Below are 21,588 nucleotides of genomic sequence, written 5' to 3'. Positions count from 1 at the left end.
AAGTTGGAGGCAGAGCGAAGTGGTGAAATTGCTCCACATATTACCTCTCCATATATTGCTGGCAGGTGTAGACATGCTCATATTAGTCCCCTTAATTCCTGACATTAAGTTATTCTGGATTTATATATTTTGTTCTTGTTGAGGACTACGGTGTTTGTCGTTTGTATTGTCAAAGAGGATGCAGTCATAGATGAGGCCATTGCAGACGAGGCCATCGTAGATGATGCAATTGTAGACAAAACTGGCCACCTTACCTGGGGTGACTACAGCCTCCATTATGCCACTTCCTGTGGGAGGGGCATAGACCTAGCCCTGAGTGGTGGGGCCTCCCTATCTTTAAGATTGCGGGGACAGAAAGATGTGCATCACCTCGCCTCCTCCACCTTAGGGGTGGTGTTGGCAGAGGTGGGCACACCTATTCTACATTTTTCCACCGGCGTTGCCACCCAAAGTGGGGGTGTAAACCGGGGGCTGCCATCTGCTGCTAGCTGCAGAGGCTGGAGGGGGGGGTCACATTACGAAGGCGGCAGGCCTTAGAAGCTTCCACTTCGAGCACTAGGCCATCCTGTGGGGAGGAGTTGTGACTCCTCTGCCCAGGATGTTTCTGGTCCCACAGAGCAGAGTGTAGGAAGCTGGCTCTGTAGATTATATACCAAAATTAGGTATAGTGTGCACAGAGTCCAGTGGAACCCCAAAGGTTGGCTGAGGTAAAAGCAGATGGCACCTTACTCTGCATTTGTGGTAGAGTGGGCGAGCAGTAAGGCTTTATCAGAGGGTAATGTTAAGCGTTTGTGGTGCACACTCAATCAGCAAATTATGTCACACACAGACTGAACTCAGACAAATTTATTTTGTACAAAAATATTGTTTAATTTTTATTTCTAGAACCAAGCCAAGCCTGGCACAGGTAGGTGAAATAAATACTTTACAAAATCGTGTGCAGTGTTTTACAATTGAATGCAGGTTTAAATGCAGCTGATTGAAATACAGGTAAACTCAAAATGTTGAAATTACTTTTCAGATTACTTTTTAAGTTACTTTTTGTACTCAGTGTGATATGTCTAGATAATTAAATTGGGACGTTTGCTAGAGAGGAGGTAAGTAAATCAGTTTTGGTACAGTTGTAGTTTTTCAGGTTTTCATACAAATCAACTCCACACTTTTCAAGGAAATGTATTCCTATAGAGAGAAATGAAGTTATCGGGTAAGTACTTTGTTGTGGGAGTTGGTAGTCTGGGGTTAGAACCAGGGTTCCCCCAGGGTCAAGGATACACCCTTGAGACACCCTCAGCGGCTATAGGGTGGCAGGTTGCCGAGGCCCAATGTTATCCAACGGGAGATAGAGGGCCTCCCGTTGGTGGTTGCTCACGAGCTGGTCACACAGTTGTGGGAGCAAACTCCTGGTGTTCGGCTCAGGGCAAAGGGGGTTCAGAGTTAGCACCCAACGTACACACGCAGCGGCACAGGGGCGGCTGGGTGCAGGGCGCCGTTTTGGCGTCTGGTGCCCTGTTGATTTCAATGGGGATTCTCTGGTTTCAAGAACGCAGGCTCGGGGACCAAGATCTTCTGGAGGTGACCACCAGCAGGAGAGGTAAGTTGGGATGCCTAGGAATGCTGGGACACAGTCGTTTGGGCCAACCAAGGCCATGGGACTTCGGGTGCAGGGGTATCTTTAGGCGTCGGGTTTTCTTACCAGTTACGGTCGCGGGGGATCCAGAAAGACTGCAGGCGTCGTGGAGAGGGTCAGGGCAGGTCAGAGATCAACCAGATCTCAGGCCAGGGAGACCTGCTCGTGGTGTTTGGCCACTCGAACTCGGGCCGTAGGCGTCCGGTGCAGAGTGGTTTCAAACTCCGGTGGTTACGGGAGAGAAAGTCTTTGAGCTGGAAGCCAGGGCAGGGCAAGTCCTCCAGGTTGCTAGCTGCAGGACACAACGGGCTTTCGCTGGAGCAGGTTCGAGGTGGGGATAGGCCGGTAGGGCTGGGGCCAAGTCTGTGGGCGTCCTCCTCTTCTCAGTTCAGCACAGCTCTTCTGTCCTTTTTTTCTTGCAGGCAAGTAAAAGGTTGGGACCAATGGGTATCTTCCTTGGGGTGGGTACACCCTCTATTACACCACCCACCACTGGGAGGGGGGCATGTGCCTCACTCTGGTTGGCTGGGCCCCCCTCCATCTGCAAGATGGCGGGGACAGAGTTGTGCTTCTCTTTGCCTCCCCCACCTGAGGGGTGGGGTTGACCAAGGTGGGCACACCTCCTTTCCTCACTTGGTTTTCCAGATGATTCTCCTGCCCAAAGTGGTGGTCAGAACCGGTGGGGGCCAGTTGCTGGAAGCAGTAAAGGGCCTGGGGAAGCTCACAAAGGCAGCAAGCCTTTGAAGCTTTTCCTTCGTGGACCCTGCCCATCCTGGGGGAGGAGGCTTGGCATCTCATCCCAGGATGTGCATTGTTTCAGACCCCCGAGAACAGCAGGCTCCTGCCCCAGGGATCCAGAAACCTGTCTGGTGGTGGCAGATGGCAAGCAGCCACTCAGCCTGGACACAAGTGTTAGGTCGTTTTTCAGGGGGCATCTCTAAGATGCGACCTGTGTGCATTTTTCATTAAATACCACACTGGCATCAGTGTGGGTTTAATGTGCTGAGAAGTTTGAGACGACACTTCTCATTTTTCAGTAAAACCATTATGGTACTGTGAAGTTCGTAATGACAAACTCCCAGCACCATATACTCTTAATTGCATTACTGCACTTACAATGTCTAAGAAGAGGCTTAGACACTGTAGGGGTACAGGGCTCATGCACCTGTACCCTCACCATTGGTATAGTGCACCCAGCTAGAGGGGTGGCTGACCTATGCCAGTGCAGTGGGTTGTAGGCATGGCCCACAGGGATGTGTGCCATGATGACTCTTCACTTTGTTCTGCACCAAAACACGCAGCCTGCAAAGGCAGTGTGTGTGTGTGTAAAGGTACATGGTCTCCAAGGGTGGCACAATAAATGCTGCAGCCCGTAGGGACCTTCCTTGACCACATAACCCTTGGTACTTGTGGTTCCATTTACAAGGGACTGACCTGTGGCCAAAGAGTGCCAATTGGGTTTTGTCTTCAATGCAGTTTTAGTGAAAGAAAATAGGCCCTGGGTACCTGTTTGGCTGGAACCCAGGGCACAGTCAGTCAAAGTACATCAGCGGTTTAGCAAAAAGTGGGGACAACCATGCAAAAAGAGGGCACTTTCTTACACAGAGGCTCTCAACCCAGGGGTCCAGATACATGTCTGGAGGTGGCTGGCTGCCCACAGGCGGACAGAAACCACACTAGGGTTGGTAGGTTATCAGGGGGCACCTCGGAGGTGCACACTGAGTACAGGGATCAATAAATCACAGACTAGCATCAGTGTGGATTTATTGAGAGGAGTAATTTGGAAACAAAACCTGCCGGAAGGGTGACTTACCTATACCTTCAGGCAGTGCTGGCTGGGATAGCATACAGGCAGGATGCCATGTCGACTTTTTCACTTTCTCCCTCACAGGGGCATGCAAGCTGCAACTGCAGTGGCATGGTCCCAGTGATGAGGGTCCCGGGGAATCCTCTTCAGCTCCCAAGCACTAGGCACCCAGGGCACTATTTACTAGGGACTTACAGGGGGCAGTGGTACCAATCGTGGACATGTTTTAGGGAAGAAGCACTGGCACGGGGGATCTGGTTGGCAGGGACACTGTGCACTACAATTGAAACCATAGGAAAACCAGGCAAGAATTGGGGGCTAACCATGCAAAAAGAGGCACTTTCTCACAAGGCCACTTATAGCTGTGGCTTTCCTAGACGATGACAGTCATAGATGAGGCTGTCATAGACATCCATCGTAGATGAGGCTGTCGGAGACAACCGTCATAGATGAGGCCGTCGTAGACAGCTGTCATAGATGAGGCCGTCGGAGACAGCTGTCATAGATGAGGCCGTCGGAGACGACAGTCATAGATGAGGCTGTTGTAGACAACCATCATAGATGCGGCAGTCATAGACGATGCCACCGTAGACGAGTCTGTCAGAGGTGATGCAATAGTAGTCGACAAGGTTGTTGACATTGTCATCGTAATTGTTAATAATGATTTTGATGGCAGTTTTGCCGTAAACGCCTCATTGTCATGTAATGAGAATTTACCTGATGTATTGTCAGGGCTGAAGAGGGAGTTATAGGGTCTGCATATGAGGAAGATAAAAAAAAAAAAAAATGTTCTCTCTCTGAAAAATGTCTTATCAAGACTGATGTTGGGTCTTTTTTCTGGCTCATTTCTGAACATGAAAGTTTTTGAGGAAAACGTTAGACATATTTTGTAGTCCATTACCTTGTTTTCTGCTACTCTGACATATATAGTGCCGGTGTCAGAGAAATTAAACATGAAATAGAAGTAATAGCTGAAGAAACAGAGCAGAGCTCAGGGACACTCCATTCACATGACGTGCGGTAAAAATAAAAAATAAATAAAAAAAAAAAAATCGGACTCAGCCTCTGCTGGGAGTGTTCTAGAGGGTGTTGTTGCCTGATTGATCATGATTCAAGTTTGGTCCTATTTTTTAAAAGGACATAGACAGGCTAATAAACTGACTTTTTCGTAGCCATTATAGCCTATGATAGTGATGCATGCTGCTTTATTATGGGACTCCCACTTTGATGACGGGGAATGATTCTAGCATGTGGAAGATCCAACACCGGAGAACATTGCTTTTCTCTCTTCTGCTCTACTTTAAAAGTATACAATGACAAGCAGAGAGAAAATTAATTTTTTTGCACTCCTTTGAGAAAAGCTAGAATCTTTCTGTACGTTTCTACACATTCCTAGCTAAAGCAGCTTTTTTTTTTTTTTTAAACTGACTTGTATCGAACTATTTCTAACATCCGTTTGCAACAAATATCTAACAGGTTTTTGATGTGTTTAATTGTGCACTAGGTGTTTTATTTTTAATCTTCAAGCTCACACTTTCATATGAAAGAGCTACACACCAAGGTTTTAAGTGGCTTGTGGGAGAGGTAATGGTGTGACCATGTATTATATTGGATAAAGTACCCTCGGTCTACATGATTAGGATATTGAAAGTCACCCAGTGGGTCCCATAATCTTATCAAGGAACTCTGCCTTGGTCTCGTTCCTCTATATCAGGGGTACTCATAGTACGGGGCAAGCCTTTCTTGGCGGCCCGCGGACCTTGCAGACATCGTACTGGTGTTTTTTTTGGGGTTTTTTTAACAGTGTCAGCAAACACAGACTCTGCTCTGTGGGGGCCCGGGGATTCAAGCGATAGTCCGAGTGGAGCTGCTGGGGCGCTAAGAGGTGAAATACAACAAAGCCTCGTTATCATGCAAATGGTCTCTTAAAGACCTGTGAAGTACTCGGGTGGGGCTGTGTGTGCGCCCTGGAAGGGCAGCTGCCTCAGCTGCCACTCAAGCCCGGGGGGGGCGCTATGAGAGGTGACAAAGAATGACAAGAGAACAGCAGGGTGTGAGAGTCGGGTAAGGGGACAGAGGGTGACAGAGGGCAGTAGGGAGAGACAGAAACAGACAGACAGATAGAGACTAACAGAGACAGGGACAGACAGAGACAGGTAGGCAGAGACAGGGACAGACAGATAGAGACAGGGACAGACAGATAGAGGCAGAGTCAGACAGAAAGGCAAAAAAACAGACGGAGAGGGAGGGCGACAGAGAGAGAGAGGGAGACGGGGGGAGAGAGGGAGGGAGGGAGACGGAGAGAGAGGGAGGGAGGGAGACGGAGAGAGAGAGAGGGAGGGAGACGGAGAGAGAGAGAGGGAGGGAGTTGGGGAGAGAGGGAGAGGGAGGGAGACGGGGAGGAAGACGGGGAGAGGGAGGGAGACTGAGAGGGAGGGAGACGGGGAGAGGGAGGGAGACGGGGAGAGGGAGGGAGAGAGGGGAAGAGGGGAAGGGAGGGAGACGGAGAGGGGGAGACGGAGAGGGGGAGACGGAGAGGGGGAGACGGAGAGGGGGAGACGGAGAGGGGGAGACGGAGAGGGGGAGACGGAGAGGGGGAGACGGAGAGGGGGAGACGGAGAGGGGGAGACGGAGAGGGAGGGAGACGGAGAGGGAGGGAGACGGAGAGGGAGGGAGACGGAGAGGGAGGGAGACGGAGAGGGAGGGAGACGGAGAGGGAGGGAGACGGAGAGGGAGGGAGACGGAGAGGGAGGGAGACGGAGAGGGAGGGAGACGGAGAGGGAGGGAGACGGAGAGGGAGGGAGACGGAGAGGGAGGGAGACGGAGAGGGAGGGAGACGGAGAGGGAGGGAGACGGAGAGGGAGGGAGACGGAGAGGGAGGGAGACGGAGAGGGAGGGAGACGGAGAGGGAGGGAGACGGAGAGGGAGGGAGACGGAGAGGGAGGGAGACGGAGAGGGAGGGAGACGGAGAGGGAGGGAGACGGAGAGGGAGGGAGACGGAGAGGGAGGGAGACGGAGAGGGAGGGAGACGGAGAGGGAGGGAGACGGAGGAGGGAGGGAGACGGAGGAGGGAGGGAGACGGAGGAGGGAGGGAGACGGAGGAGGGAGGGAGACGGAGGAGGGAGGGAGACGGAGGAGGGAGGGAGACGGAGGAGGGAGGGAGACGGAGGAGGGAGGGAGACGGAGGAGGGAGGGAGACGGAGGAGGGAGGGAGAGGGAGGGAGAGAGACGGAGGGAGAGAGACGGAGGAGGGAGGGAGACAAAAGAGGGAGGGAGACAAAAGAGGGAGGGAGACGGAGGAGGGAGGGAGAGAGACGGAGGAGGGAGGGAGAGAGACGGAGGAGGGAGGGAGAGAGACGGAGGAGGGAGGGAGAGAGACGGAGGAGGGAGGGAGAGAGACGGAGGAGGGAGGGAGAGAGACGGAAGAGGGAGAGAGACGGAGGAGGGAGGGAGAGAGACGGAGGAGGGAGGGAGAGAGACGGAGGAGGGAGGGAGACGGAGAGAGAGAGATATGTGTATGCCGGGTCCGGTGGCCCAGTGGACGAAGGCGTCCGCTGCAGGGACCTGTGTTCCACCTCATGGTCACCTTTTCTTTTGATGTTCTAGACCCGCCCCCTCCCGCAATGACCCCACCCCCAAGGTGCGGCCCTCGGCTACAAACCACACTGTAAATTTGGCCCCCAAGAGAAAGTTTGTGAGTACCCCTGCTCTATATGGTCAAGGAACGCCTCAGTGACTTGCAATATTCTTATAATGTACGTCAGGGAGTACTTTATACTTAGATGCCAGAACTGAACTGTACTGTAATAACTAATTGCAGTTGAGTTCTGACATCAATAAGAGTTTGTCCAATATAATCGCAGTCAGTTTGTGATCGCTTTAGGCACATGTACTAATGAAATGGCACAGCTATCAACAGTTTGAGTGATGTGGTCATATTGCCTCTCGCCAGAGCCGGCAGTCTAGGTGGAAAGAAGATCATGGAGTATGACTGCAGCAGCAAAAACTGACTTTTTACTCTTCTGGTCTGTTTTTCTAACATGAACAATGATCAGCAGAAAGGAGATATTTATGGCAACGTGTTTATTTTCTATTTTTAACACTTCAGATCACTACAGGAAAGACACAATCTTTGCATGTTTCTACCCATTCTAGGGCTAGAGTATTTCATGAACCTAACATGCATTCATCTGGTTCTATTATTTTTGATTCGACAATTTATTAAATACTTTTTAGAGTGTTTGACTTGACACTACCAAGGTCACATTCATTCTGCAAAAGGATTTAAGCAGTTTGTGGAATATGTGCTGGAGTAACCATGTATTATAACAAATAAAATACCTTTTGCCATGTTTTAAAAAGGATATAGCAAGTCCCCTTTTTGATCCATGACCTTTTAAAGGAACTCCATGGTGACTTGCTATTTTCTTATAATGTACGCCAGTGGTACTTTATCCTTTAATTATTTCCCATGCCTTGAAATACCCTCCAAAAGAGGGTTCCGTATCAGTTCTGTATTGTTATTCCTCAGTATTTTTGGCTTACTGACCTGAATAACTTGCAGTTCGCTATTTACATCATGTAATGCTATTAGAAAAAGCATTAAAACTATTCTCCTGTGCCAATTATCAAAACTGGCAACCTGAAAACATGGAATCATTCCATTCTGATTTGGAGGAGATAAACATGCATTTGAAAAAAAGGTGAATAAAAAACAGTTTTTTTTAGAGAGGACCCATTATTAACTACCCAATATCTCAGATGTTTAAATGTAATCAGTTCCAATTGAAGGAACAATCAAGATAGGCTACATCTAGCTGGCATATTGGTCACATCTAGTTCCGTTGTCACTAGCTGCACACAGATAAAAACAATTAAACTTTACAAGGAACAATTTTAGACTGTACCTAGAGCTGGGAATGGGACCAGACCCTCTCGAGACATAAAAGACCTAAATCAAGCTTAACACTTGGCTGCAGAACTTAAGGCAGATGGAAAAGGCTGTTCTCTTTAAGACAGACCATGCACAAGGTGAGTGCGTCAATTACCTACCTTAACTCTATCCCTCAGGTTGTGCCCAAACACAAAGGTCTCTTGAGCATTCTGCTCATCCTTATGATCATTTTCGTCACCTCTACTGCAGCTAGAGTCATAATGCTGACCCTCAATCGCCTAGGGAAAAAGAGTGTACAATTTTAAATAAGAAACATGAAAGAGTTCTCCAGTAACATGACACTTTGGCAGAGCCAAACAAGACATGAACGATCATGGAAGAGGCTTTTAAGCTAATAAACAAGATGGTAGTAGTCATGGGAAAATGAAACCCATGCTTTCTTTATTTTTAACACTCTGAAAAAAGAGAAACAATTGTTTAACTGCAGAGATAAAAATATTACTTACCTGTAAACACAATTATTAATGATACATTGTTTTATGATTATGCTGAGGAAAAAGCTTTCCAAATAGGAGGTATGCGGCACATTGAACCTCAGGATACTCTTAAGGGATAGGCAGGATCGTAGGCTGTTGACATTGAACACATACATGGGATATTAGTATAGCAAAATTGTGGTTCCTGCAAAAGGACCAGTAGTACACATCAGTGAGCCATTCGTGGGACAACTGCTTGGAGGTGGCAAATCCACAAGCGCTTTTAAGCTGTCTTGTGAATTTCAAACAAAGCTCCACAGCTTAAACCTTGTAGGAAGCTGGTCTGTATATACTATACCAAAATGAGGTATAGTGTGCACAGAGTCCAGTGGAAACCCAAAGGTAGGCAGAGGTAAAAGTAGATAGCAGCTTACTCTCCATTTGTGATAGTGTGGGTAGTAAGGCTTTATCAGAGGGTAGTGTTAAGCATTTATTGTACACATTCAGGCAAGACATTATGTCACACACTCTAATACTGAACTCAGACCAATTTGTTTGCATAAAAATATTATTTATTTTATTTCTAGAACCAAGCGAGGTCTGGTGGAGGTAAGTGAAATAATACTTTGCAAAACGTATGCAATTAATTACAGTTGAATGCAGGTTCAAATGCAGTTGGTTGATTTACAGGTAAGTCAATAATCAGAATTACTTTTCAGTTACTTTGAAGATTACAGTACGCGTTACTATTGCTAATCAGTGTGATATGCCAAGATATCACACAGACATTTCCTAGAAAAAAGGTAAGCAATTCACTTTTGGTACATTTGCAGTTTTCCAAGTTTGCATACCAACCAACTCCACGCTTAAAAGAATTTTCAAAGAAAAGCAGTCAATGCAATCCTATGGGAGGAAGGAAAATGCTACTTACCCAGTATTCATTTGTTCTACTTACAGTACGCTGTCCATGTGGGATGTCTTCATCCTTGTCGGAGCCATACCCGGAAACGGAGATCGGTTCCTGTCCTCCTCAGTCCCGATACCATCGCCGGCCTCTTCCTCCGATGGTCCGTAATGGAGCCTGTGTGCTGGCTCTGCATGCCACAACATCGAGCCCAAAGGTCGCGAATCGTCTTCTTGGAGCGGAAAGCTTTGCACGCGTCGCAATCCTGTTCACTGTGCTCAGGGGAAAAACACAGGTTACACACTTCGTGTTAGTCGGTGTGCGTGTTATCGTGTGGCACCGAGGGCATAATTTAAATGCAGTTCGTTCCATCGACTGAGTCGAACCGACGCGGGTATGCCCGACGGCCTACTATGAGCTCTCTGATCGAAAGAGCGTATGAGCTCTCGGATCAAAAGAGCGTTTTTTGTCAGTAAACACGACACACGAAGAATGGAATATGCGATCGGAAACAATACCGTTGAGGTAGAATGTCTTGCGCACCGAGGTAAACCGAAGGAACGGAGTCGAACCGGAGGGTATCGACTAACATCCGAAACCAATGGCGGAAAAAAAAGTGCACACATCTGGACCCAACACTAGATGGCGATCTATGAATAGAATATGATCTACAGCTCATATGCCTCGAACATGAAGTTATCGGTTTACAGGTATTTGTTTGTGGGAGTTGGTATTCTGGGGTTACAACCAGGGTTACCCCAGGGTCGAGGATGCACTCTCACAGCACACTCAGCGGCACTAGGGTGGCCGGGTGCAGAGTGCTGAGGCCCAATGTTATCCAATGGGGTATAGGGGACCTCCGGTTGGTGACTGCTCACGAGAAGGTCACAAGATTGTGGGAGCAAAGCTCATGGACTTAAGCTCAGGGCAAAGGGGGGGTCCAGTTTAGCACAGAATAAGCAACCATAGAGGCAGAGGGCGGCCGCGTGCTGTTTTGGCGTCAAGTGTCCTGTTTTCAATGGGAGTTGCTGATTTTGGCTGCAGGCTCCATCCAGGAAGACTTCCGGGAGGAACCAACAGCTGGGCAGGTAAGTTGGAGGGCTCGGGGACGTAGGTGCACCTCAGGTTCTCTTCTCCAGGACGTCGGGGCGCCCAGGGGGTCAACCCATGGTGGACTCAGACTCTGGAGCACCTCGCCGGGACCGGTGAGCCACTCTGATTCGGGCAGTAGGTGTCGGGTGTGGTGGTGTTTTCTTTCTCTTCAGCAGGCTCAAGAGTCTGTCTTGGGAGTTTCTTTTATAGAGAGCTGCTGTTCACGGGAGATCCGGTCTTTGTTGAAGGCAGTTAGTCCTCTCAGGGGTTCTGGAGGGTGCGTTTTGTGGGACAAGTCGACATTTGGCGCAGGATCTCTGGAAACTGCAGACGGCCGGTAGGGCTGGGGCCAACTCAGTTCTCCTGTGCAGTCGCCTCTGCTGGTTGTCTTCTTTCGTCCTCCTTCTTAGATTGCGAGAATCTGCTTCTTGGTTCAGGGCTGCCCTCTAAATACTGTATTCAGGTGGCGTTTTAGGGGTCTCAAGGTCAGTAGCTAATGGGCTACTTACCTTAGGGTGACTACACCCTTGGTGTGTTCACCCCACGTGGGGGAGTGGGCACAATTCCTAATCCGGAGTGCCTGCCATCTGCAAGATGGTGGGCACTGAAGAATGTGCGTCACCTCCCCCACCTGAGGGGTGGGGTTGGCAGAGGTGGGCACACCTTCTGGACTATGCTAATCTTTCCCGCCTGTCTTCCCGCCAAAAAGGAGGGGAGACATGAAGGGGGCTTGATCCTGATAGCAGGAGAGGCTGGGGGTCAAGTTACAAACGCGAATGCCTCGGAAAAACTTTTGTTTCTGGGCTCAGTGCTCCCACCCCAGGGGTCCAGAAACATGTCATGTGGTGGCAGGCTGGTGTGTGTCAGTCAGGGAACCTACCAGAGGCTAGGATGCCCTCTGAGTGGCATCAATGTGGGTTTAATGTGCGGAGAGGTGCGATACCAAACTATATATATATATATATATATATATATATATATATATATATGTATTATCTAATGGCGGTCGCCAGTAGATAGTTATAGTTAGGACCGTGTTTCCATAGGAAATCCGCATCATTCTATTTTGAATAAGTTTGGCGCAGATTGACGAATCCTCGCGAAATTTTCAAAATAGGTGGGGCGCTCCGCTCCTACCCTGAAAGTCTCGGGGGGATTCGTCAAGCGGGGGCTGAGAAAAAGGGGGGTCCCAAAACGTGTTTTCCCCATGCATTTTTCCATAGGACCTTTAGTCCAAGCTACAGCCCGAACGGCTGAACAGAATTACTTGAAATTTGGCAGAGAGGTAGTCCTCAGGTCAGGGATGTGCCTTTTGCAGGTCTGGTGTAAATCTGTTCAGTATTTCCTGAGAAAATAGCATTTAAATCAATATATATATATATCTATAAGCACGCTCTGAGCGCGAGCTTAATTCTGATTGGTGGTTACATGACTGTAAACATTCGAATCGGTCGAAATCAGGAAGTGTCGGCCGCCATTTTGTGTGTCTCACACTGATAAACAAAGGAGGAGAACATGAAAAGGGGGCAACGAAGAGAGTTGCAGACCCCCTAGCGTTTGTCAGGGGGTCCAAGAAGGTCCCAAAAGTATGAAAAATACATTTTTTTTTTTTTTTTTTTTTTAAATCGCGGGGTGCGCTTACGGTAAGCTTACCGTACGCGCACGGCAGAAAAAAAAACAATAAAAAAAATAAAAGTAAAAATCAAATTTAAGTGTTTAGATATTAGGGGGCTCTAAAAAGAGCCGTTGTGTTTATGAAGTGTTTTTTTTGTGGTACCTACAAGTAAGTACCGATGCAGAGTCTAAAGTTCAAGAGGAAGACTCTGTTGCCTTCATCAGTGAAATGTACACCTTCTCCTCTATAAATGCCTTGCATGTTGTAACGCAAGTTGTTGTGGTATATAGAACCCATACCATAGTCTCTGAGGAAAGCAGAAATGGATTTGTTGACGTGCTTTCTTGCTTTGTCAATCTGTGGACAAAATTGGTTGGACCAGTTCCACTTTTGCCTTTGGCATATATTAGAATATACAAAGGCAGATTGAGGAAAAAGCGACATCAATTGCACAAAGGTGTCCTTAACAAGCATTTCCAGACCTACCCCAGTTAAAGTGCCTAGGTCATTTCCACCACAGTGCACAATAATAAGGTTAGGCTGTGGGAGATGTAGAAAGGTTTTCACCAAAGGCATTAATTGGTGCCACTTTAACCCTCTCTGACCAATCCATTTAATGTCTACATTTGGCAAAGCAAGGTCTCTCACCATACCTCTTTTTTCTGCATACTTTTCACTCCAGAAGACATAGCTGTGACCTACAATCCACACTGTGAACATCTTCCAAGGAGATCTGGATGCACTCAGAAGGTGTCTTTCAGTAGAATGGCAATATGAAATGAAAGACAGTTGTAAAATGGAGGCATACATATTTTTTTTTAATAAAAAGAACTCATTGGCTGATTCAAACCATTTTACAGTTAAAACTAGGCTGTATGTGTACATTTTTAGAAGCATGTTTTGTATTGGTTCAGAAAATTGTGTTCCCACAGAAGATTAATTTGGATTTGCTGTTAGGTTTGACAGGTGAAGCACTCTTGCTCTTTGGAATAGAAACATTGTGTGCTGAACTTCTGACCTCTCTGCTCACACCAGTGTTCCATGAGCTGTTGCTATGGTAGCAAGCAGAAGTGAAGTTGGGGGAAGGGTTCATTTGGAAAGGGGTTGAAGTTTTCAACCAATAGAAATGTGTGATTTAATTTGAAAAAATGTTGGAAGCACTGAGATTTGTAATTAACATGTATGTGTGAAAAAAGTGAGGGAAACATTGCCATTTACTGGTTCTGGTGGGAGGAGAGAGTGTACAGCTCTGAGATTCTGACTCTGATAATCTGCTGTTTGAGTGCCACATTTCTTTCTCAACTAACTAATTTTAAAGGTGAGATATGAGTTTGAGAGGGGATGTATGTGGTGATTTTTGATATAAATATTAGAATTGTGATTCTTCTTTAAAAGTTATGTTTTACATGTTGTGGTTTGGGAGATATTTAACTGTCTTGAACTTGTAAAATATTATGGAGTATGTTTTCATCATAAGTTAAGGTGTACTGGTATCACTGATGAATACTGTTTTGTGCCTAGAATCAAACCAGGAGTCTGTGTGCACACAGGAATTGTTGTCAGAGATTTTGTGTTGGTCCGGTTCTGTAAGAATGGCATTTGTAGGAAAGGGTCAGCTTTTTTTTATTTTTATAAATATGATGGTTTTATTAATAAATAAGTTATTTTGTTGGTCAGGTAAGTGTGAAATTTCTGTATTTATCACACATTTAGTGTCATGCTCCCTTTTTTTCACTTCTCCTCTGTCTGCTTTTCTCATTTCCATTGTACTCCCTCAAGGACCTTGTAGGGTAAAAAACAAAATTTGGGGGTTTAAAAAAAAAAAAAAAATGCGCGTACCGTACGGTAAAAAAACCAAAAAAGAATTATTAAAAAAATTTAAAAAAAGTTGTGAGGTAAGGTTGGCTCTTAAAAGAGCCATTGTGTTAATACAGGGACAGAGGAAAGAAAGAATGGGAATATTAACAAGGACCACAGATGTGCTGGTCTATCTTATTGTTTATTAGGGAAACACTGGTCTCCCCATGAACAATTAGACCATAACATCTGGTGCACCTCATTTGTACCCTCTGAAATCGAGGGTTCGTTTCCAGAGGAGCAGAAGAGGGTGATGCTCCCACCGCAGAGGAAGGGCTCGGCTGAGCTGCCGAAGATGTACTCGGCTGACCTTCTGCGGGTGTGCTCGGGTGACTTACTGAAGGGTTTGCTTCAGTATGTCGAGCAAAAGTCCTGGGATGTACATCCCTAATGTGTCTCACCATAGTGTGATTACCAAAGGAATACTTCTTCCTTGGATTACCTCTAGATAAGACACGCTCACAAAGTGAGCAGGTGACTAATGGAGCATTTACCTTTTTCTGCCCCTCTGGAAAAGTGAAATACTCCCAAACAAAAGAATTCTTTTGTTTCCTCCTTCTCTGTCTGATGATGCTGCTGCCCTGCTCACTCTCAGAAGAGGTCTGCTGCTCTGCCATTGTATCCCAAAGACAATTCAGCTCCTTCTCCTAGAGAATCACAAGCAGTAATGAGGGGAATGGGTGTGGTGTAGGAAGATTCTGGAACTGAAAGTAGTTTAAACCAATCAAAAGTGTTGTTTCTTGATCACATGACCAACCGTACGCGCACGTTAAGCTTACCGAGCGCGTACGGTAAAAGTACGCATGCGCGTACGAAAGACAAGCGCACATTCCAGGCACGCTCGTACACTTCCGCGTAACGTGCGCGCGCGCGTGAAGCATGCGCTTACGCGTCGCGTAGGAAGTACGGACGCGTACGCAAATTGCGTAAGCATGCGCAAACGGAGTATAAATATTACGTACGCTCACCGTACATAAAGCGCAGCGTGCGCTTACGGTAAGCTTACCGTACGCGCACGGTAAAAAAAAAAATAAATAACAAAAAAAAAAGATAAAGGTTTGTTGAAGATATTAACTATGTTATACAAGTATATCTAACCATTTATTTAAAAAAGGTGAATCTTTCTATATTGAAGAATGCATTAAAACCATGAATATATACATTAGGTGGAATAGTGTTTAAAGGAAAAAAGAAAAAGAAAAAAAATGTAAAAAAATAAACAAATTCAATGAAAAAACCATAGGTTTCACACACATTAAAGTTGGGAATTAGAATTAAAAAAACTATGCAAAAACACAGAAAAAAACATAGGCTTCACACACATATTTAGAAATTAGCTTTTAAAAAACCTTGCAAATTCACTGAAAAAACCATAGGTTTCACACAAGTTATAGTTAGCTGGACATTTCTCTCATAAAAAACCATTGAAATTCCCCCGTTATAGTTAGTTCAGCTAACTATAACTCGCGCACCCGCAATCCACTGCTGATGACGTCACATATTACATCACTCATGACATGGTCAGTGACATCACTGATGACATCTCAAATGACATCACTGATGACATCACTAATGACGTCATCAATGTGATAAATTACCACATCTTCTCACACCCTTATAAAACCTTAGATAGCAACTCAAAATTACAGAGTTCCATTCTCATATCCATAAATAATGCAATACCAATAACTGCATACCCACATATTAACTTTTAGGTCTTCATACACCTCCACACACTCACCTGTAAAGTCACTCATAGTTACAGTCACTCCATAAAAAAGTATCATATGAATTTATACACACAACTATATAGACACTCACACACTACCAATCATCCATAGAGGTACTCTCACACCTAGTCATTAATTTAATTTAATTTAATAACGATTTCTAAAGCGCCTGGTGACCCAAGGGCATCCCCGCGCTATAAGAATTGTGATCCTGTAGAGGGGGAGGGAGAGAGGAGAGACACTTATTGAGGGACTCTATTTCGGGAATAAGTGTGTTTTAAATTTTTTGCGGAATACCAGGTAGTTGGGTTCCAGTCTGAGGGAGTGAGGAAGAACGTTCCATCCAGCAGCTGCTTGAACGGAGAATCGTCGACCTCCTGTGCGAGTCCTTTTGAATCTAGGAGTGTTGGCCAGGTTCTCATTCTGGGATCGTAGGGATCTGGGTGCTGTGTAGGGGGTGATCATGTTGCTAAGGATCGCCGGGCCAGATCCGTTGATCAGCTTATGCGTCGTGCACATGGCTTTGAATTGCACCCTTTGGCGCACAGGGAGCCAGTGCAGAGCTTTGAGGGCCGGCTTGGCGGACATTCTGGAGGGGAGGTTGGTTAGCAGGCGTGCTGCAGCGTTCTGTGTCCGCTGGAGTTTCGTCAGGGTGGCCTCAGGGGCTCCCAGGTAGACCAAATTGCTGTAGTCTAGGCGAGACAATACCAGTCCCTGGATAAGCAGTTTCCTGGAAGTAGGTGGCAGTAAGGGGAGAATCTTGCGGGTCGTGCGCATAAGCCCGAAGCAGGTGCCCGAAGTTTTAGCTGCTTGTGTCTTCATAGAAAGCTCTGGTTCGAGCCACACCCCGAGTGTCTTAATTTCATGCTTCGGGGGGGGGGGGGGGGGGGGGGGGAATTTCCCCGAACACGTCGGGCCAGAGTGCTGGAGGGATGGTCGTCCATTGTTTCCCCAGGAGCATCACCTCCGTCTTTGACCCATTAAGTTTTAATGATGAGTTACTCATCCAATTGTGGATTTCTATGAGACAATTGGTCAGGTTTTCTGGGTGGTCGATCAGTTGGGTTAAAGAGACGACCAGCTGAGTGTCGTCAGCATAGCTTATCATTTTTATGTCAAATGGTGTCACTACGTCCTCAAGGGGGGCCATAAGCGCATTAAAAAGCGTCGGGCTCAGGGAAGAGCCCTGAGGGACACCGCTTGTAAGTGGAAGGGTGGACGAGTGGTGATTGTCGTCCCACACTTGGAACGTGCGTCCTGTGAGGAAGGATTCAATCCAACTGAGTGCCGTCCCGGTAAGTCCTGCATCCGCCAGTCGATGTAAAAGGACACGGTGGTTGACTGTGTCGAAGGCTGCGCTCAGATCCAGGAGGATCACTGCCACTGACCCTCCTGAATCCAGTATGCGCCTTGCCTCCTCGATGACGGCAAGAAGGGCGGTATCTGTGCCATGACCCGGGCGGAATCCAGTCTGGGATTGCCTAAGTACGTTGTTGGTCTCAAAGAACTGAGATAATTGTCCGTTGACCAGTTTCTCTGCTACCTTGCTGATACCAGGGAGGAGTGATATAGGTCGGTAGTTTGACATGTCTGCTGGGTCGAGCTGGGGTTTTTTTTGAAGTGCCTTTTCCACAGCACTCTTCCAGCTGTCCGGGACAGATCCCTGGGCAAGCGAGCTGTTGATAAGTTCCGTGACCGTAGGCACGATGACTGAGGCTACGGTTTTAAGGAACCTGATAGGTGCTGGATCCAGAGGTGATCTGCTTTTCATTTTCGTCAAGGTTCGTTCTACCTCTAAGCAAGTTACTGGTCGGAATGTTGGCAGTGTGGGGCGTAGATTGTTTTTGGCGTGGTCGAGGGATAAGCGGCTATCCATGTGACTAGGGGGACCGGGGGGTGGGAGGGAGGCCAGGATACGGGTGATTTTGTCGTTGAAGTAAGTAGCTAGTTCATTACTTCGGTCGACTCTAGGGGTGATGGAGGAGGGAGTGTTGGGTACTTTGAGCAGTTCCTTTACAATTAGGAAGGATTCCCTGGCTGAGTTGGATGACTCTTGTATCCGCTTGTCATAATGTGAAGCTTTGGCGAGTCGAATGGCTTCTTTGTAGAGCCTGACTGTGTTCTGGTAAGCTTCTTTGTTGGCGTGCTGCCAGTTTCTCCTCCAAAGCCGTTCGGCTTTTTTGCAGTTTTTGCGAAGTAGTCGGAGGTCCGCGGTATACCACGGGGCCGAACCAGGTTTGCCGTTTTTGTCCTCCCTAGTTCTAAGTGGGAGCACTGAGTCCAGGGAGGAGGTGATCCACTCTCTGAATTTTTTGTCGGAGATGGTCGGATCTTCCGCGTATGCAGGGGTGGTCCTTTTTAGGATCTTGGCCCATTCTTCAGTGGGGAGTCTGGACCAGGTCCTGTCCCTGCTGTATGTGGGCGGTTTTTGAGGTTTCCTGAAGGTTCCAGGTAGTTGGAAGGAGACTAAGAAGTGGTCTGTCCAAGGAAGGGGAAAAGCCTCCTTCGCTTGCATCGAGGGGGAGCTAGTGAACACCGGGTCCAATAGATGACCCTTGATGTGGGTGGCTCCGGAGTTAAGGAGACGGATGTCAAGTGCTGCCAGATCTAAGATCAGGTCATTAGCTATCGAGTCTACCGGGTCATCGAGATGAATGTTCAGGTCACCTGTTATCATGAAGTTCGATAGAGAGTGGGCCTGGGTTGTTACTGAGTCCAGGAGGGAACTAGCGAAGGGACCTGGGGGGCCGGTACACAAGTATTCCTGTTAGTGAGTTGGTTGGGTTTAGCTTGAAAGTAAACTGAAGACTTTCTGATTCGGGAATCTGCGCATCACTGGTTTTACAGTGAAGATAGTCCCGGTGAATAATGGCAACACCACCACCTCTACCTAGGGGGCGGGGTAGGGACTGAATTAGGTAGCCAGGTGGAGTTGCTAGTGCCATGTCTGATTGTGAATGTGGAGCAAGCCACGTTTCCGTCAGGAAAAGGATGTCTATCTCCCGATCTTCTATAAGATGGTTAATCTGTGTCGCGTGTTTAGGAAGTGAGCGACAGTTTAGTGAAGCGAGTTTGAGGGAGGCGGGCTTGTGGGATTTTGTGGGGAGTGTGAGCTGGGCTGGCTTACAGAGGGAGCTGCGGGTGAAAGGTCCATTTAGATCATGGACATAGTCACAGGAGGAGGTTGGGGGTCTAAGACTTAGTAGCTCTCTACGTGAGTAGCTCACCTTTGGGTTGGCTGTTTTAGGCAGGGGTTCTGGCCCTGGGCCCGGTCGTGCGCAGACGGGCGCAGACGGGCTTGCCTTAGGCGCGCAAACGGCGCTCCCGCTGCGCTCGTCCGCTGCGCTGGTGTGGCCGGCCCATTTGTAGTCTCTGGGGGTGGGCGTGGCCTCGCAGTGGGCGTGGCTACCGCCTTTGGGCGTTTCCTGAGTCAGCGCTGGTCGCTGTGTCAGGGGTGGTCGAGGAGGGCTGTGAGAGCGCGTTCAAGTCAGCGCTTCCAAGCAGGTGAGCTCTGAGGTTATTTTAAAATTTAACACAAGTGAAAACAGTGCAGTTTTTAAAAACAGTGGAGACACGGTCCTCCGGCTTCCGCCTCAGAGGATACACAAGTCAATCTCAAGTCCGCTTGTAATCAGCGTATTTGTAGTCTCATTCATACAAATAATCACACTGCCATTTACTCACCTATGCAGTTATACACACTCAAGTTCCCTTGCTCACAAAAATAGTATCACATTTTTATGCTCTATTAGAATCATTGACAAAAGCACACTCTCATCCATACAGTCACTGTCACAATCACACATTCTCACATCTAGCCACTTATATATTCTTACACACATATATACTGCCTTTCACATATGTAGTTAGTCACAAATGTACCACTGAGATATACATTCAATCCCTAACACACCCATACAGTCCATCACAGATGCACTCTTAAAACCATGCACCCATAGAATCACCCACTCACACATCTATGCACAGAGTCACACACAGCCTACCCACACTAACACTCAGGCACCCATACAGATACTCAGACAACCAATCGATAACCCATATAGACACTCATATAGCTATTCACAAAACCATGCAGCCACTTATACACCAACAGACAGAAACATACAGACATTCACACAGTTTAGCCACTAGTCTGCAGTAAGATACATTTAATGACTCACTTATAGAGTCAGTTACGCACCAAAGAAAATCATACATTTACATACTTGTTCACCCACTCATTCTTCAACAGGCCTTTCCCTATATATATTAAACATATTAAAATTGTTCAGAAACACATACTCAATGGATGATGACATCAGTGATGTCATGAGTGATGTCATTGACCAGGTCATGAGTGATGTAATATGTGACGTCATCAGCAGTGGATTGCGGGTGCGCAAGTTATAGTTAGCTGAACTAACTATAACGGGGGAATTTCAATGGTTTTTTACGAGAGAAATGTCCAGCTAACTATAACGTGTGTGAAACCTATGGTTTTTTCAGTGAATATATATACACATATATACACACACACACACATACATACATACACAACGCGTGCTCCAGTCCTTCCCTGGTCACAGTGCCCTGGGTACCTTTCACAAGGGACTGACATTTGGCCACAGAGGTGCTAACTGGGGGTACATGGTACAGTTTTGGGAAAGAATACAGGCCTTGCGAATCTGATTGGCATGGACCCAGGGCACATCAAGTCAAAGTGCATCAGTAGTCTGGCAAAAAGTGTGTGTGTGTTGGGGGGGTTTACTGCAACACACAGCTTCCTACAGTTGGCTCTTTATATACTGGACCAAAAGAGGTACACCGTGTAAAGAGTAAAGGGCAAACCCCAAATGGTTTACAAAGGCTCAATATCAGAAATGCGCTCTCTTGTGGTAGTGTGGGAAAGCCATTAAAAGTATCAGAGGGTAGTGCTAAGCATTTACTGCACACACAAAGGCAGTAAGGTAGACACACACGTAAAGAAATCCAACACCAATTTATAAAAATGGCATGTACTTTTATATAAATTGAGATACCAAGATCATCGGAATCAGGCAAGTACTTTTAGAGTTATGAATTTTTACAGCTTACCAAAGTGGACTGCAATATTTGGATGCTGTAAAGTTAACCTATGAAGGAAAAACGTACTGCAATTGAGCAATTGACAGCAACTTACAGGACTGTTCTCCTGGACTTAAGGGGAGTACGGGGCAAGGTCAAAGGCCACACCAATGGGTCACCTCAGGAGGCTCTGGGGCATGTGCAGAGGTGTGTTACGGCATCCGGTGTCCCATTCACTTCAATAGGGAACAGTCCAGTCAGAAAGAGTCTGCAAGCTGGGTCTGGGAGACCAGTTCAGGGGAACCCAAGGGGGGCTCGACCCTTAAAATGCTCGGGCACGTAGGGGCACCGATAGTCCAATTCTGGAGCGCAGGTGCAGGGGTGCTTTGAAGTGTAGGGTGGCGGCAACCTCTTGGTCTTTGGTTTCCACAGACTGAGAAACCAGGACAGCTGGGCCACTCTTGTGGGTCCCGCTATCCCTGAAGTCCCTCGATGTGCAGGTCGGTTTTCTTCAGCGTTGGG

General features: G+C 47.2%; 1 protein-coding gene across 6 annotated transcripts in view; it reads right to left on the bottom strand.

The window, feature by feature from the left end:
• The window catches only part of RANBP3 (RAN binding protein 3), a 324,639-nt gene that overhangs the window by 158,246 nt on the left and 144,805 nt on the right, over window positions 1-21,588 (bottom strand). For all 6 annotated transcript variants that reach the window (XR_014971945.1, XR_014971946.1, XR_014971944.1 and 3 more), the window contains one exon: window positions 8,487-8,606. Coding sequence is in view for 3 of the 6 variants with exons in the window: in XM_085637083.1 (XP_085493209.1) it covers window positions 8,487-8,606 (120 nt within the window). In the remaining 3 variants the exon portion in view is untranslated. The remainder of the gene's footprint in view (window positions 1-8,486; window positions 8,607-21,588) is intronic.

This window comes from Triturus cristatus, chromosome 12 (assembly GCF_964204655.1).
Source record: "Triturus cristatus chromosome 12, aTriCri1.1, whole genome shotgun sequence".
Classification (NCBI taxonomy): domain Eukaryota; kingdom Metazoa; phylum Chordata; class Amphibia; order Caudata; family Salamandridae; genus Triturus; species Triturus cristatus.
Note: the sequence above shows the minus strand (reverse complement) of the source record. Positions and strands in the feature narration are given on the sequence as shown.